This window comes from Propithecus coquereli, unplaced genomic scaffold, assembly GCF_000956105.1.
Source record: "Propithecus coquereli isolate 6110/MARCELLA unplaced genomic scaffold, Pcoq_1.0 Scaffold18, whole genome shotgun sequence".
Lineage (NCBI taxonomy): Eukaryota > Metazoa > Chordata > Mammalia > Primates > Indriidae > Propithecus > Propithecus coquereli.
Genome location: NW_012142745.1, coordinates 778,714 through 795,472, shown reverse-complemented (window position 1 = coordinate 795,472; position 16,759 = coordinate 778,714). Strand labels below are relative to the sequence as shown.

Sequence of the window (16,759 nt, the reverse complement as noted above, 5' to 3'; positions counted from 1 at the left end):
AGATACCCGGCACTTACCAAGCCCATGGATCCTGATTTTGAGTCAGTTTCCCTACAAGAGAGATGTGTCTTAAAATATTTCCCTCTGCCAAAGAGCATCCAGATTTGGGATGTCAGTCAAACAGATTTTCAAATTCTAAATACACCACACATCTCGATGGTTATCATTATTCCAGAGAGCTGCACACCAAGAATGATAATGCCATTGCCACAGAATTATTAGTAGCTGATCTGACTTGCGAACTCCACGCCGAGGTATAGTCTGTGGTGGGTTGTATTGTGTGTCTGCACCCCTTCTCCCACAAATTCATATGTTGAAGAGCTGACCTCCAGTACCTCAGAATTTGACTTTATATGGGAAAAAGGTCACTGCAGACGTAATTAGGTAAGATGAAGTCATACTAGTAGAGTAGGCTCCTAATCCAATATGACTAAGTACCCTTAAGAAAAAGGGAAAATCTGCATAGAGACATGCACATAGGTTGAATGCTATGTGAACATGAAAGCAGAGATTGGGGTGATGCTTGCACAAGCCAAGGAATGCAAAGATTGCCCAGAAACCACCTGAAGCTTGAAGAGAGCCATGGGACAGACTCTCCCTCACAGCCCTCAGAAGGAACCAACCCTGCTGACACCTTGATTTGGGACCTTGAGCTTCCAGAAGTGAGAAACAATAAATTTCCATTGTTCTAAGCCACTCAATTGTGGTAACTTGTTATGGTAGCCCCAGTAAACTAATACGATACCCAAAAGAATCAACCACAGGTACTTACATACATGTATACACATGTTCACAACAGCACTATTCGCATTAGCCAGAAGGTGGAAACTGCCCAAATGCCCATCAACGGAGGAATGGATAAACAAATTGTGCTATATACATGCAATGGGATATTACTCCATTGTGATATGTTACAAAGTGAATGAACCTAAAACATGCTAAAAAGCCAGACACAAATGGTCAAATATTATTCCATTTATATGAAATATCCAGAACAGGCAAATCTATAGAAAAAGAAAGCAGATTGGTAGTTGCTAGGGGCTGGGGAGAGGGAGGAGTACGGAGCAACTGCTTAATGGGCACAGGTTTCCTTTTAGGTCGATGAAAATGTTTTGGAACTAGATAGAGCTGGCAGTTGCACGACATTGTGAATTTAATAAATACCACTGAATTGTTCACTTGAAACTATTAATAATTCTGTCAACTTCAATTTTTTTAATGCTATCCTTAAATTGCACAGGTTTTAAATGTACAGTTTGAGTTTTAACAAGTGCATCACCCATGTAACCAACACCCAAACCAAGAATTAGAGCACTGCCATCATCTCAGAAAGTTTGAGAGTCTTTTCTTACTATAGTATTAATCCCTACAGGTTAAATTTAATTATGCGGTGTGCACTCTGGCTTCTTTCACTCAGCTTAATGCTTTGGAGATTCATCCATCCATCCATGTGTTGATAAACCAGTAGCTTATTCCTTTTTATTACTGAGTGGTATTCCTTACCGCAGTTTATCTGATCTCCTGTTGAGAGGCATTTGGGTTGTTCCCAATTTTTTTTTATTATCAATAAAGTTACAATAAACATTCTGGTGGACATGTGATTTCATTTTTTTTTTTTCTTTTCTTTGGAGAATACCATGGAGTAGAATTGTTGAGTCATAGGTAGATATATGTTAACTTTGTAAGAAACTGTTAGCGTTCCATAGTGGTTGCACTAGTCATGTATGAAAGCTCCAATTGCTGTACATCCTCTCCAACATTTAGATTTGGCTGCCTTTTAAAGTTTAACTATTCTAGTGTTATCTCATTGTGGTTTTAATTTGCATATGACTCATGAAATGGTATTTACTTGTGCTTTAAAAAAATCAGTTTTATTTACTTATACACACTACTACTCACCCATTTAAGTGTACAATTTGATGAATTTCAATAATTATATACAGTCATGTAACCAGCACACAATCAAGATACAGACTCTTAAGGCCTGTGCCTCTTTATAGTCAACCCCCTCCCTCATCTACGGTCCCTGGCAACCATAATCTGCTATCTGTGACCGTAGTTTGCCTTTTCTACAATATTATGGAATCATAAAGTATGTGGTCTTTTGTTTCTCGCTTCTTTCAGTTAGCATTACGCTAAGATTCATCCATGTTGTTGCATAAATCAATTTGTTCCTTTTTAATATCTAAGTTGTATTCCATCACATATATCACAATTTGTTTATCCATTAATTGTTGGATAAGGTGGTTGTTTCCAAGTTTTTGGAACTATGAACCAAGCTGCTATGAACGTTTGCCTGCAGGAGTGGAACTGCTAGGTCCTGTGTTAAGGGTATGTTTCGCTTTATGAGGAACTACCAAGCTATTTTCCAATGTGCCATTTTGCATTCCCACCAGCAACATATGGATTCCAGTTGCTCCGGTCTCACTGATTAACCTTTCATCTTTTAAATTTGAGTGATTTTAGTAAGTTGTATATCACTATAGTTTAAATTGCTCTTCTATGATAGGGGCTCTAATATTTCTAAGCTAATTATATCAAATCCTCAGTTTTAAACTCCTATGAATAGAATCGAAGTATATTTTTACCATAGTTTTACAATATTAACATGCTATTGTAATAGTATTGTAATATTATTGTGCACTATAGTACCATTACTTTAAGGAAGAATTATTTTTGGTTAGTTTTTGCTCTGTTTTAGAATCTACTATATGAAATCTGTACTGTATATATATCAGGCACTTTGTTAGGTACTTGACTTTTTTATTTAATCCCCGTAACTATGCTATAAGGTATGCTTTGGTGTCTCCAGCTAATTGAAACTTAGATTAAGTTCTTTTCAAAATTCTGTTAGCTTTTCATGTGGCAGTCCCTGGCATTCCAAGTTTCTCAGTCTATTATAATAATTAAGGCACAGATAGGTTTTAGAAACTACCCTGCTATTGATCCTTCTTATGTTCTTTCACCTATGTGAAAAATCTTAAGAGTGACATAAGACTGGTCCAAAGCTGGTGAAGAGGCAAGTCGAATGAGCCTGTGTGACCCTGGATACTAATGAGTGTGCAAACTCAGCTACCAGGGGAATCTAAAAGGCAAAGGATTGTCTGAGAAGCTCGATCAGAATCTCACAGGGCATAAAATAGAGGTCTCTTAGTCACCCATCTCTGAAAATCATCAACGTTTCCAAGTCTCAAAGCAGGGGATTTGAGTAGTAGTGAGAGGTGAGCCTTAGAGGACAAATCAAGAAGCCAGGAAGGGAGACTCCCTGGCTGTCTTTGGTGATCACCTTGTCTTGGGTAATTCAACTGAGGAGGTGAAAAGGTCTTTGTATCCAGATGACCAACCTCTTCCATTGGCCCTTACCAGTGTTGGGTTGTCCCACAGGCCATCAGATACCCTTTGGCTCAGGTGACAGGAGGAATAGTCGCCCTCAGGCAAATAGCCTGAAGCCATGAGAATGCACCTGTAACCTGTTCTTTGGCTCCTGCTCCAACCAAGGTCTCTATTTTCTGTACCCTGCATCTCTCCTTTCTAGCCACCTGACACCCACTGCCCCCTTGCTCTCCCTTTCTTATCAAAGCCTCTCTTGAAGTAACTTAGTAATCTCGTTCGGTTCACATACTCTTGATACCTAATGTGCTTCCTTCCCCAGGGAATTTGCATTCTGACTGTGGAACATTTAACCAAAGAAATAAATTGCCAAAACAGTGATAACGTAATAGGAGAATGAATCATGATGATCATGCTTCTGTGTGCACTGGGGTGAAAAGCGAGGGTGTTGAGGTATCTAGACCCCATTCTGGCCCCTTCATTTCTAAAATATGTTTATAGCTGCTCCACTTCCCTTGAAGAAAGGGATTTTACATTTCTTGCCTGCCTATCCCTACCCAAGGCACAGAGTTTGGACAGCAAGTGGAGAAAGGAGTGAGTGACCATGCATAAGTGTCCTCTGTGTCCTAAGTACTTTTACTATGCTTGGCTTAAATTTCCACAACCCTGCAATGTAGGTATTATATTCATATTATAAACAAATGGAGACTTAAAAAGTTAGATGACATACCCAAGGTCACACAGTAAATAGCAGACCTGGGGTTTAAACCCCAGGTCAGCCTCTGAGGTTCTTGATCTTTTCCTCACACAATGCCACCTCTTTGTGAGTTTCCCATCAATCCTGAGTGGATTTGAAATAAGCAGGAATAGTGACCACCCTCTCCACTCTCCACCCTACGTACTTAACTGTACTACTCTAGAAATAATCTGCACTTCACTCCTTGTCTCAGGAACACTTGTTTCCCTTCCTCCAAACAGACTGGGTAAGTTATCGACTTAGAAACACAAGTGACATATTCTGAAAAATATTTATTCCACTATGCTCCTAAACTTAAACTTGTACAAAAAATTCCGTTACTTCTCAAAAGTCCCTATTTAGCTGAATACCTTATATTGTGGTATGTGGTGCCGAAGTACATATGCTGAATGCTTAATACACAATTTAATTTTCTCTCAAGAGTGAAAGGTAAACGTGATACATAAGTCTCATACCTTTCTCCCCCCCAGCAAAACACCCACACCTATCAGATGCTCAAATGTGATGAAAACTTAAAATAGTGTATATATAAACATGTTTTAAACTACTAAGACCACTATATTCTCATCACTCATTTTTCCTAAGTCCTTCCCCTCTCCCCTACCATCCTCCACTCAACCCTCACCCAGCCGCAATGCTGGTCCCCTCTGCACCTGTGGCATGTAAATGGTGCTGCACAGAGATTCTCAGACCACAGAACTGAAATTGGTTTTCGAGGAGTCAACCAGCTCAAACACGTCTCCACGCCTAAGTCCTCGCAGGGAGGACCAGCCACAATAAAGCTGCTAAGCAGGTAGCTGGTCTTCTCTTAGGAAGGCCCATACTCCCCTCGTCTGCACTAGAATACTGTAGCCGGGGGCATGAGAGGGAATTCGCTTCAATTATACCGGAAAAGATGTACCAGGACTGTCAAGGACCTTTCCCACTACGGCTCGACTTTAAAGTCATTATTGAGCGGCAAGTGCTGCCCTGGACTTTGCCACCAAGCTTTCTTTACAACTGTCAACATGGCCTTGGGATTGGCAGACAGCTACCTGCTCTGTGGCCTTGAACCCTGTCAGGCCTCTCAGTGATTTTTCCAGGGCTCTGCCCCATCTTGCCACAGAACTCCAGGAGCCACGAAGCAGGGGAGTCTCTTTCGAAAGTTCGAGAGACTGAGGGCAACCAGAGGCCAGGGGGAAGCTGAGTAGCTGAGCTTCCTGCCTGATATGCAAAGGGAAAATCTGTGAATCAGAGACACGGGGTCAAATGGCTTCTTGAATGTGCCACTGCTAGAGGAACTAAATCAAGGGACTGCAGGGGCTGGGGAGGAGGCAAGCAGCAAGTGCTGGGTTAGGAAGGAGCATGGTTCCAGTGAAAATTCCTTTCTGATGCAACTCTCCCACCTTGTGCTTCCCCCAGGTGAGAAGGTAGAACTTCTGGTTCAAGTGCTCATGTCCTTCAAGGTCTCCGTATGTACAGTTCACTCAGTCAACATTTATTCAGCACTCACTGTTTACTGAGTCTAGAGGGAGGTAGATTCTGTTAAGTACAAGACTTCAGGCAGAGGTCTGACTGAAGGATGGAGGCCCATCCTACAATTATTGAGCAACATGGCCTTAGGATTGGCAGGCATCTACCTGCTCTGTGGCCTTGAACCCAGTCAGGCCTGTGTTCCCTTAGGAAAACTGGGTACAATGGTGACTGTTCCTGAAACCCAGCTGCCAAGCACCCAGACCCTGCTTGCTGGAGGGCAGAACACGAGACTTCTTCTGTGTTGTGGGGAAACCACATCTCCTTCCATCCTCCCCATGGAATGTGTCCTTTGATACATGGACATGATTAACAGCAACTGGGATTATCTGGGCTCCTTCACTGGGGCCATGGGAAATTCACAAAGTTCACGGGACCTCTCACACCTCACAGAAAGCCAACAGCTAAAGAGGTGACATACATGAGAGAGAAGTCTAGAAGGCTGAACAAATAGCAATGTGAGGTCAGAAAAGGAAGACCTAGGGCTACTGGCTATGGGGTATATGAATGGAGGTAAAGTCCCCAGTCCTCAAGACTAGGATGACAGGAAATGGGCTCAACATGTCGTGGCCTCTCCTGCCTGTCTACTGAGGAAGCCCAAAGGTTTCTGAAAGTGGTTCTTCAGGACGGGTGGGGGAAGGGCAAGTAGCAACCTAAGGAAATGAGGACCTTCAGAGGCACCCCCTCAACGACAGAACAGAGGACTGCTGGCTCAAATATGTTCAGTATGTTTTCTCCTCTTTAGCTTCAACTCAACAACTGCACCAAGGCCCAAAACAAACCACACATGGCTCTCTAAAGGTAGAAACCAAACCCTGCTTTATAAGGCTGCGTGGCCATTACTGGCTTCTCTGCTGAGATACGAAGTGCCAGCCAGGCAGACAGGCGACAGAGGGTGAAACTTCCTCACCTTCTCCCCATCACCACCATCCCTCCGGCCCTCCAAATGCCCATCTCTACAATGCAACCACTTCAAAAAATACTCTGATGAGGGGCAAGGTGGAGGGCAAGGTCAGGCTGGTCAGCAGGCCGGTTTCCATGAGGTAGCTGACGCTGGTGCTCCTTGGCAGAGGCTTGTGGAAAGAGGCCAGTTACAGGCTCACAGCAGCCACGAAGGAGTCACTGGGTGACTGGGAAGTAGAGGAAGCAGAAAGTCTTGAAGTCTGCCCAGAGTACTTGACCACAGGTGACGTTTGGGTGGAGAGGCTGGTCTCTTTGCTGGAATCCTCACTGTCCTTTGAGAAACTGGGTTTCCGGGGGAAAGGAGTAAGGCCAGCCTGAGTCTTCTTGGGCTTGGGTGTGGTCCCTTGTTCAGACAGCAGTGGGCTTCCCTCGGAGGAGCTGTGTTTTCTGAAGGGAACAGGTGAGGAAAGAAGTGGCTGAGACTTTAACTTGGGATTTGCCTTCAGAGTCTGGACCAGGCATTCAGAACATTATGGTGCTGTAGACCATAATGATATGAATATATTAATAACCATAAAAATATTTTATGTATTTGAAGACTTGAACGCTTATGTACAAGTTTGAATACAGGTGAGGACAGGAGGACTAAGGACTTCTAAAGCTAGCAGGCATGGCTGAAAGTGGCCGCTTCAGCACATGCTTCTGTGCTCTAGCTCAGCTCCACCGGACATACCAAGAACCACCAGGAAGAGGACAAGGTGGCTGCATACTCTGATACTCCCAACTACCCCCAGTTGGATAATGCTAACCTCATTGCCACAGTCTGGGAAGAAAACTCCCCAGACTCACAGCCAACAGTCCTTCCCTTGCCCAGGCAGACTCACCCCAGCTTGCCAGTCTCCGATTTGCTGAAGGCATTGAGCGTTACGTCACCCTTTGGGACAGTCAGAAGTGATGTCGGGAGAGACCACTAAGAGCAAAGGAAGCAATGAGGCCAAAAGGGCTAGGCAGAGGCAAAGGCAGGAGTCTGGGGAATTGGGACTCTTTTTCCAGCTCTACCTGAGTGATTAGGGGCTCTCCCTACTTCCCTACCCTTCAGGCATGGGCCCATGTGAGAAAAAGTCTTGGTTCTCTCCTGAATCAGACAAGAAGTTACGGCCTACAAAGCACTTTTTGATCCTTGAAAGAAAGGCACCCAGGGAATCCTGGAGGCAATTATTCCCTTGAAAGGAGAGGGTGATGAGACACAGAGGCAGGGCCTAAGAGAGAGGTGAGAGGGTCTGTATCTACAATCCAACTCCTGCTACCCTCTTAAAGCAGAGGAGGGAGGGGCCTGATAAGGAGCTGTCCCCCAACACTGGCAGCACTCACCACTGGAGCAGAGTCAGAGACAACTCCTGTGTGGAATCCTTTGTAGCACCAACTCCGAAGCAGATCTACTCCTAGAACAAGATTAGTAGGGGTTGGGAGACTTAAGAGGGTGGAATCAGTTGGGCAATTCTTCTTTCCAGAGAGGCCCATTTGTTGGTCTACTGAAATTTAATCTCTCACTATACATGGCCTCCTGAGGGCACATCACCTTTGAGCTTGTTGCCATGGTATTTCTGTTCCCACTGGGTGGTGAGAATGTTGAAATATCGTGGCTGCTCAAAAAAGCGGAGATAGCGAGAGGAGATCCGGGAAGGAAAAATTCGTTCAAATTGACCACGGCGAGAAAACTCATCTTCCATCTCAACCAGAATCCGAACATCATCTGGAGTCAGGACGTCCAGCACGGATGCGTAGAAGTCCTATGGTCCAAGGAACAGGGAGGGGGAGAGTGTGACAGACAGCATAAGCTGGAGGCAGAGAATCAAGAAGCTGCGAGACGGGCAGCAAGGCCCTGGGGTGCTACGGCTCCAGGACTTTCATGGGACCACCACAGCAGTCTGGTGGGCCAGCTCTGTACCTCATCTCTTCTTAAGTCTACTGAACGTAGCTGGTGGGGAAACATAACTCTTTTTGGGGGTCGGGGAGCCACTGGGGCTGAGAGGTTAAGTGGTTTGTTGGATAAAGGCAAGATCAGGATCCAGCAACTCAGACTTGGCACCAGCCTTGTGCCTGCCACTCTTCTAGCTGGCTCCCTCAGTTGCTCAGAGAAGGTCAAGCCTCCCAGGTCTCACTGTACCTCTTAGGGAAAGAGGCCCAAAGGATAGGTCTGCAGGTGAGATTCAAGAATGGGCCAAAGCAGCGTTTTGCTAAGAGCAGTGATTCTTGAAAATGTGATAAAGACAATCAACTCTCTCCCAGAATGACATCCATGCTAACAAATCTCTGCAAACCAAGGGGATCACAGACGCAGGTTAAAAAATCCTGCTCTAGAGAGAGGAAAAACTGGTTGCCTTAGGGTCCCAAATGTCTGACCAGGGAATCTTTCCGCTGGCAATGAGGGGGAAGATCGATCTCCTACCTGATCAGGGATTTTCTGGGTCAGATAGTAGGTTTTTTTCATCTTCTGTGCAGTGAAATGCTCTGGAGTCATTTGACATTTGTTCCTGGGGGAGCTGGGCAGGCTAAGGCAGGGGGTGGAAAAAAAGCAAAGAGTAGGGTCAGCAGCTTCACATCCTGAGGAAATATGGAGAGAAGGTCCAGCCCAGGAAGACACCCTTCTCAAGAGAAGACAAAGACATAGGAACAGATGTTTGTTATTTGAGTAGATAAAACTAAAATGCACTCCACTGAACTAGTGAGTATAAAGCAACCTCTTTAGATTGAATTTGAATGATAAGAAGAGAGGACTGTGGAATAAGCTAATCATTATATACTTCGATTCAGTTTAATTCAGTGAATACTTACTACGTACCCAACTTTGCCCTACCTGCTGCGTGACCCTGGGTAAGTGACTTATCCTCCCCACACCTCAGTTTCATCATCCATGTTACTACAATTACTGCGATCACTACTGAGAGATACAAAGATGGCTGAAGCCACGTGTGGTGGTATATACCTGTAGTCACGGTTTCTTGCAAGGCTGAAGCGGGAGGATTGCTTGAGCCTAGGAGTTCAAGCAGCCTGAGCAACAAAACAAGACCTTTTCTCTAAAAAACCATCTTTTAAAAAAAAAGTGATTAAAAAGCAGCCCCTGCCTCCAAGGAGCTTGTAGTATGGCAGGTGGAATGAGTCAAATGACAAATAACCACAGGACAGAGCCAAATGTGAGTCTACAGGGTACAGCGGGGAAAGCAAGTTTTGTTACCAGGCAAATCAGGCTTTGAATTCCAGTCCTACCACTCTCTAGCTGAATGACCTTGGATGGGTTACTTAATCCCAGTGATCTTCAGCTTTCTCATCTGTAAACTGCAGATACTAATACTAACCTTACAGGGTTGTTGGGAGGGTGAGTTATAGGTTTTTCCTTACACATCTCAGATACTAACTAAATATTAGCTCCCTCTCCTCAAAAGTGGTTCCAAGTGCTTTAGGGGTATGGAGGCAAAAGCCCATACCAAGCTGGCTTCATGAAGATGTCTTGAGCGAGGCTTTGATGGATAGGTGAGGTTACAAAAGGTAGGTCTGGCTGAGGGGCATTTCAGGAGGAAAAAACCCCATGAGCAGAGGAAAGGACACTACAGGGAAACAGCAAGAGGCAATGAATGTTTCAGAGAGGAGACTGGACTCACTGATCCTTAAGGATCCTTACAACCTTGAAGTTCTGTGAGTGATCATTTGTCAGAGCACAGGAGCCAGGAGAAGGAATAAAGATATATCTCAAAAAAGGAGGCTGGGACCTCAAATGTCCAGGTAAGGAGTTTAACGTCTTGCTACGTTGCCCAGGCTGGAGTGCAGCAGCTATTCACAGGCATGACCATGATCACACACGACAGCCTTGAACTCCTGGCCTCAAGCAACCCTCCTGGCCTTTGCCTCCCAAGTAGCTGGGACTATAGGCGCACGCCCATGCACCTGGCTAAGGGGTTGGAATTTGATTACCAGGTCCCGTGATTCCTGAGCAGGGGACCAGGAAAACCAAACATACTTTCAGGCAGTGGTGTGTGGGTGGACTATAGGAGAAGACTGAGCAGCAAAGGCCCAATCAGGAGGCAGTGGCCAGAAGCCATTTCCTCCCAGAATCACACAGGGCTGTTCATGCCGCCAGCCAAGCCTCAAGGAAGCAAGGGGCTGACCTGGTGGTGGAGCTGCTAGAGCTGCTGGGGCTGGAAATGACATCCTCTGTACTGGGCAGGACAAAACCTGCCAGGTTCAGAAGGTCACGGATCATCTGGCCTTTGATGCTGATGTCCAGTGGAGAGCTGGAGTGGAGGCTTTAGGGAAAAGATGCAAAGAGTGGTCAAAGCAGCACTCCAGAACAGTTTCTGGTCCTATGTCCAAGTCAGGGCTAGCTAGCTCCCTTTACTCCCTGGCTTCCCTAGGATGAAAGATGCTCAAACATTCAAACGCACAATCACCTCTGAAAGGGTCCCTTGCACCAAAGAGAGTGAATAACCTCATTCAGGGTAGTAGAGCTGCCCATCACTTTGATCTGCTAGAGCAGCAGTCCCCAACCTTTTTGGCACAAGGGACTGGTTTCATAAGAAGACCAATTTTTCCATGGATGAGGTGCGGGGGCGGGGAGGGGACAGTGAGGTGGAGCTCAAGTGGTGATGCAAGAGATGTGGGAGCCGCCGTAAATGCTCCCCGCTGCTCACCTCCTGCTGTGCGCCCCCCCTTCCCCTTCCTAAGTTTCATGGAAGACAATTTTTCCACAGATGGGAGGGGGATAGCGGAGCTCTGTGGCCTGTTCCCTAACAGGCCGTGGATCAGTGGTCTGCGGCCCAGGGGGTTGTGTACCACAGTGCTAGAGGAAAGCAAGTGGTAGGTATCAACTAGAAAAGAACAACTTTTAACAATCTCTCTCCATTCTCAAAGATCCTTAAGACAATGGCAAACAATGAGTAAATGCATAAACACACAGACCATGAAGGGAAAACACAAATTCTAGTGACGGAAAGATCCTCCCAAAGACTAGAGTGGCAATGGGATCATGAGAATACAGGAAGGATTGATTCTACTGTGAGTGCCCTGAGAATACCACCTACCTTGGGGAAATGTTGACTTCCAGGACCCAGGGCTTGAGGTTCTCGTCCAGCATGATGTCGAAACCGAAGAGCTCGTGGCAGCTGTAGGGCCGCCGCACATACATCTTCAGCAGGTTGGTCACGTAGGGCTCTGACCTAGTTGTGAGGATGGGGAAGTATTCAGCTTAGTTCTTCCCAGGGGGCCCTACTCAGAGCTACCCTGCTAACCGAGCGGCCCACAGATAGGTGGCAGAAGCAACCCAGGAAAGGTGGTCCTCAAGAGATGCCTCTGACCAGCTCCTGGGGATAAGTTCAGCAGATGAGCAGAACTTAACTCCATCTACTTTCTCCTATTCCCTGTCCTCAAAAATGAACCACAGCATGGTCAAAACCTGGAGCAGAGCAGTACGGAGGCCAATGAGAAAGGAGGGGTTCAATGGCAGGCCCCAAACCCAAGGTAGCAGTGCGACTCACGAGATGATGGTTTTGACAACAACATCCTTTATCTTCTCCCAGATGGCATCGCTATTGACTCCCTTCTGGCTCAGATAGTTCCACAAAGCTTTCAGTGCCCTGTGGGGAGAATATTTGGGGTTATATTCTAGGAATGAGTGATGAAGAAGAGAAAGAAAAAGGAACAAGAGGCCTAAAGGTATTTTCTTCCTATCTTTTCCTTTGACATTTTGAATTAAGAAAGAGATGAACTTGGATACAAACAGATCAATTCTGAACTGATAAGAGTTTACGTAATTCTGCACTCATCATCCCCTGAACCTCCCTAAACCCCAGAACCCTGTACTCCTCTAGGCCTTCACTGGACTGGGACGCTCTGCCATCAGTACCATTTGTGTCCCTGGCAGGCTGTTTCATCTGCATTGGCCTGGTACTCAGCATTCTTTTTATTGACACTGTAGTTGGTCAGGTGCATGAACTTATTGCCAAGGCTCTTCATGGAAGGGGAATACCTGAAAGTGAAGGGAAGACAGGCAGAGGTAAGACGGCAAGAGCACAGATGGAACCTGTGGCCTTAAGGCCACATGTGGCCTTTAAAAGGATTTGTTGTGTAAAATTTGGATTCGGTCGAGGGGCCACACTCGAGGATCCAGAGGGCCACATGTGGTCCTCAAGTCACAGGTTCCCCAAATTCCCAAAAGGTAAAGGACAAGTGCACAGATCTTTTCAGATCCACAAGGGCCTGAGAAGTACATCTGTTGGCAAAGTTCTAGAAAACCACAGCTCAACTTTTATCCCACGTCAATCCTGCAGGAAGACCCTCCCCAGATTCAGTGAAGGAGAGAACCTCCTTACTTTCTATTTCCTGCCTTCCCCCCTTGCTAACGAAAACTACCAAAACATTTGTTATTTTTCTGTGTGGTGTCCTCTAGTTTCCCTCCCTCTGGGGAAAATAAATCCCCAATACTGTCAGGGTGACCCCTCCCCACTATCACATACTTGCAACTGGCAAAGCGGACAAGTCCGTCCGAAAAGAGGTAAATCCGCAGAGGATCATAGGAAGTGACGTAAACATAGATCCGCAGATCAAACTTGCTGCCGCCGATGAGGTAGGGTTTGTGCAGATACCTACATAGGGGAAAGGCCAGCTTCTCATCCAGCCAGATGGCAGGGCTCAGTGGATAACTGAGCCATGGTAGAAGCCAGCTAACAACCCCCAAGATAAAGACCTTAAAACAGTTGGCCAAGGAAGGTCTTTGGCTGGGAGGACAAAGGGCAGAAGAAACATTGTAAGAAGGAAACCTTGAGGCCAAGGAGGCAGGAAGATGAGGAGAGACAGGCTCACCGCTGTACCAGGAGGGGCCTTCGCTTGGGGAGCTGACTCCACTTGTGAATGACCTGGATGCCAATGCCTCGAGCTGATGCTGGCTAGAAGTCAAGTGGAAAGGAGACAAGATTTGCTCTAGGCCCAAAACTCTGTTGTTCCTACTATCAGACCATAGTCTCCTGCCCACTGTGATCCACTCACTGGCTTCACAATCCACTTTTGGCGGCTGCTGCTCTCCCAGGCTTTGCGCAGGAGCTTGGCATCCTGGGGCAGGATAAAGGACTGGGGGAAGAAACTGAACTCCTTCTTGCCAAAGCGGTTCTGCATGCGGGACAGATTCCGCCATAGCCGGTCCTTCCTCCCAATCTGGAATGAACCTGGGAAGTGGTTTAGCTACAGAAGGGACAAAGGATAAGAGCCAAGGGAGGGCAGAGGTGAAACCACGAGGAAGATGACAAGACTCACTACCATTCCAACTTCCTTAGCAACATTCCAAGCTCCTATTCCACCTTGCTGTCACCACCCTAATAGTCCTTAAGTACCCAACAGCTGAGCACACACCAAAAGATGATTAAAACACAAACAAAACACAATAATGATTTAAAAAGACATCGTAATCACCTTAAATGCAAAGAAAAGGCTGTTAAATCTTTTTCCTTGACAACCTAAGGGACAAGGACAGGAAAGCATCTGGCCTTTAGTAGGTCTGGGGGCAAGAGACTAGTTCATTCCAACATGAGACCGGAAGTCCTCTTACACATACTCAGCTTGGGGGAATGGAGACAATGCGTGTGGTCACACGGAAACAATAAACCGAAAACAGGCAATACATCCAGAACACATCAGAAGGAAAAATGTCCTTGAGAGGATGCAACTGCCCAAGACAGTGCAGCCGAAGTAGAGATGTTCATGATCTGCTAGAGTCTCACATTGCACTCTCCCCTCCTGTACTTTCTCCTTGATAAACTTTCCTGACTTTTCTTTCATTTTCCTCTTCCTGGCCTAGTCCAAAGTCCAGGGGAAAGTCTCCTCAGAAAGGGCCCCTACCTTCTGATGCTCTCGAATGGATCGGAAACAAGGAGACTTCATGTGGTGACCCCAGCAGCCCAGCCAGTCATCGTTTCCTGCAGAGGCACAGCAGGGAGTCAGTCCTGGGGACAGAAAGAGGCCCAGAGGCCCCAGAAATACCACTGGGCCTGGGCACAGCTCCCAGACTGAGTTTTTGAAGAGTTGCCATGAAGCTGTCCTACATGAGGGCCTGGGGCCAGGGATAGAACAATGGCTCTCTGTCTCCCCATTTTGAGCAACAGGCTCAGCCCAGAGGGCCTTCAGAGCTACTATGCCCTCCTATGAGGTTAGAAATTTCAGGACATGGTCCCCAGCTGCCCCTACATAGCAGGAAGTATCTAGGGCTCTCCTCCTGCCCAAAGCCCATCTACTGGGGCAAACAGGACAGGCTCCAAGTAAGGCAAGTGACTTACTCTTGCTAATTTTGAAGTGGGACCGTCCAATGGTCTGCTTGACAATGTTGGGGGTCACTGTGCTCATCTTCCACCGGAGGAGCTTCCTCTGCTCCCAGGGAAGTTTCTCCACTGGGGAGAGGTGGGAGATGGGGCATGGAGAAGAGGAGAGTCATCGTGAGGAGACAAAAATGATGGCACTGCTGCCCATCCTCCCCTAGGCTGGTAAGTCACCAACTATTGTTCCAGGTCAGGTTTTACAGGAGCACTCTTTGGGGAAGAAAGGGAGCTATGCAGGAATGATGAACAAAAAAGGGAAGGCTGAAAGGAGAAAAGTGACCAGGTTAGAGGGCATGAACCAAGCATGAGATTACAAGGCTGAGGAGGGTCAGCTGAAGGACAGAAAAGAAAATGCTTACATTGGAGTTATAATCAGGTGTGACAACAGCCACAACAGCCATTCTGGAAACCCCTCCCACCTACTATCATCTCCTCCCAACTTAGCTAGCATCCCTCTCCTAGGGGCTCTTCTGGGCTCTGACACTTGGCCAGGTTTACCTCTCTCATCCTGAGTGCCAAAATAGATGGTCGGGGGCACGTTGGGGAAGAGACTATAGGTAAGGGCTGGTCGGACAACTTTCTCATGATTGGAAGGGGGTTTGGTCAGAATTTCCACACAGCTCCTAAAATGAAAAACAGACATGCAGTAGAGAAAGGGAAAGCAACAGTCCTGAAGTGCTGCTACTGTTACACATAATTTCTTTCCAAGTGCTGTCTTTTACACTGGGATTCTAAAAAGACAAGTGCTCAACAATTATTTGGGAAATATTAATCCATAAGATGCTAGGGCTAACCTACACACAGCTGCACCATTAAACATCATCTAAAGACACAATTTTCTAATACTTTATTCTGTAATACAGCTCTAAAATTTCCTACAAGCCACTGGCCAGAAAAGTCCCTGGAAAGAGTGGTTCTGAGAGGGGGAAATGAGTTTGGGTGGATACTAGTAGAAGAATATGCTACACTAAGCCTAAGAAATAAATGAGGAGAGAAAAAGAATGATGTGGATAATTATAAAGGAAGGCCACAAAAGATCTGAGAAGAGGTATAGAGATTTTTAAAAAGAAAAGGGCCTACATTAAGAGATTGATGTTACTGGTTCCCTAGTTAGAGATGAACATCACTCAAACCCCACCAAAGGCGGTCAATAAAATAATCTGAATTAAAGCTAGAGAATTCCTTATTACTAAGGTTAATGTCAGTCTTATTTCCCAAAATAAAATTAACCTCATAAGGGAGAAAAAGAACATTTTAAAAAGCTCCAATTAGTGTTATATTTAAGTCAGAATTGATTCTGATATTAATAGTAGCACGTATTTACAGTGCAAGGTGGCTATTACCCTAACGCAGATGGCCTAAAGGACTAAGAATTTACCTCAAACAATATGTTTCTTCATTAACTGGTTATTAATTTTTAAAATATTTCCTGAAATAATTTGCCTTTTACTTGACCAGTTTCTTGGAGCCCTATGCACCCAAACTGCAGCCTAAGAAACCAAGTATTGCTTTTAAGCCCAACTGATGAGATATGTTTCTGGTCCCCCATTGCTCCCTGTTCTAAAACTAAGGTAGCAAATATAAAAATTTGTTGAAAATGCATTGGGAAGCTGGGCGCAGTGGCTCACATCTGTAATCCCAGCACTCTAGGAGGCTGAGGTGGGAGGATTGCTTAAGGTCAGGAGTTTGAGACCAGCCTGAGCAAGAACGAGACCCTGCCTCTATTAAAAATAGAAAAAAATTAGCAGGGTGTGGTGGCGCACGCCTTTAGTCCCAGCTACTTGGGTGGCCGAGGCAGGAGGATCACTTGAGCCCAGGAGTTTAGGTTGCTGTGAGCTAGGCTGATGCCACGGCACTCTAGCCCGGGTAACAGAGCAAGACTCTCTCAAAAAAAAAAAATAAA

The 16,759-nt window shown here is 45.9% G+C and overlaps 1 protein-coding gene across 1 annotated transcript in view; it reads right to left on the bottom strand.

The window, feature by feature from the left end:
- Positions 1-6,397: 6,397 nt before the first annotated feature.
- TTLL4 (tubulin tyrosine ligase-like family member 4) overlaps positions 6,398-16,759 on the bottom strand; it is a 14,013-nt gene continuing 3,651 nt past the window's right edge. The window contains exons 4-18 of the mRNA XM_012642598.1: positions 15,355-15,479; positions 14,818-14,928; positions 14,384-14,460; positions 13,538-13,729; positions 13,355-13,437; positions 13,009-13,137; positions 12,399-12,521; positions 12,031-12,129; positions 11,578-11,712; positions 10,666-10,803; positions 8,952-9,054; positions 8,082-8,292; positions 7,874-7,944; positions 7,387-7,472; positions 6,398-6,949 (exon numbers count right to left, since the gene is read on the bottom strand). Coding sequence (XP_012498052.1) covers positions 6,691-6,949; positions 7,387-7,472; positions 7,874-7,944; positions 8,082-8,292; positions 8,952-9,054; positions 10,666-10,803; positions 11,578-11,712; positions 12,031-12,129; positions 12,399-12,521; positions 13,009-13,137; positions 13,355-13,437; positions 13,538-13,729; positions 14,384-14,460; positions 14,818-14,928; positions 15,355-15,479 — 1,942 coding nt within the window. The 3' untranslated portion in view covers positions 6,398-6,690. The remainder of the gene's footprint in view (positions 6,950-7,386; positions 7,473-7,873; positions 7,945-8,081; positions 8,293-8,951; positions 9,055-10,665; positions 10,804-11,577; positions 11,713-12,030; positions 12,130-12,398; positions 12,522-13,008; positions 13,138-13,354; positions 13,438-13,537; positions 13,730-14,383; positions 14,461-14,817; positions 14,929-15,354; positions 15,480-16,759) is intronic.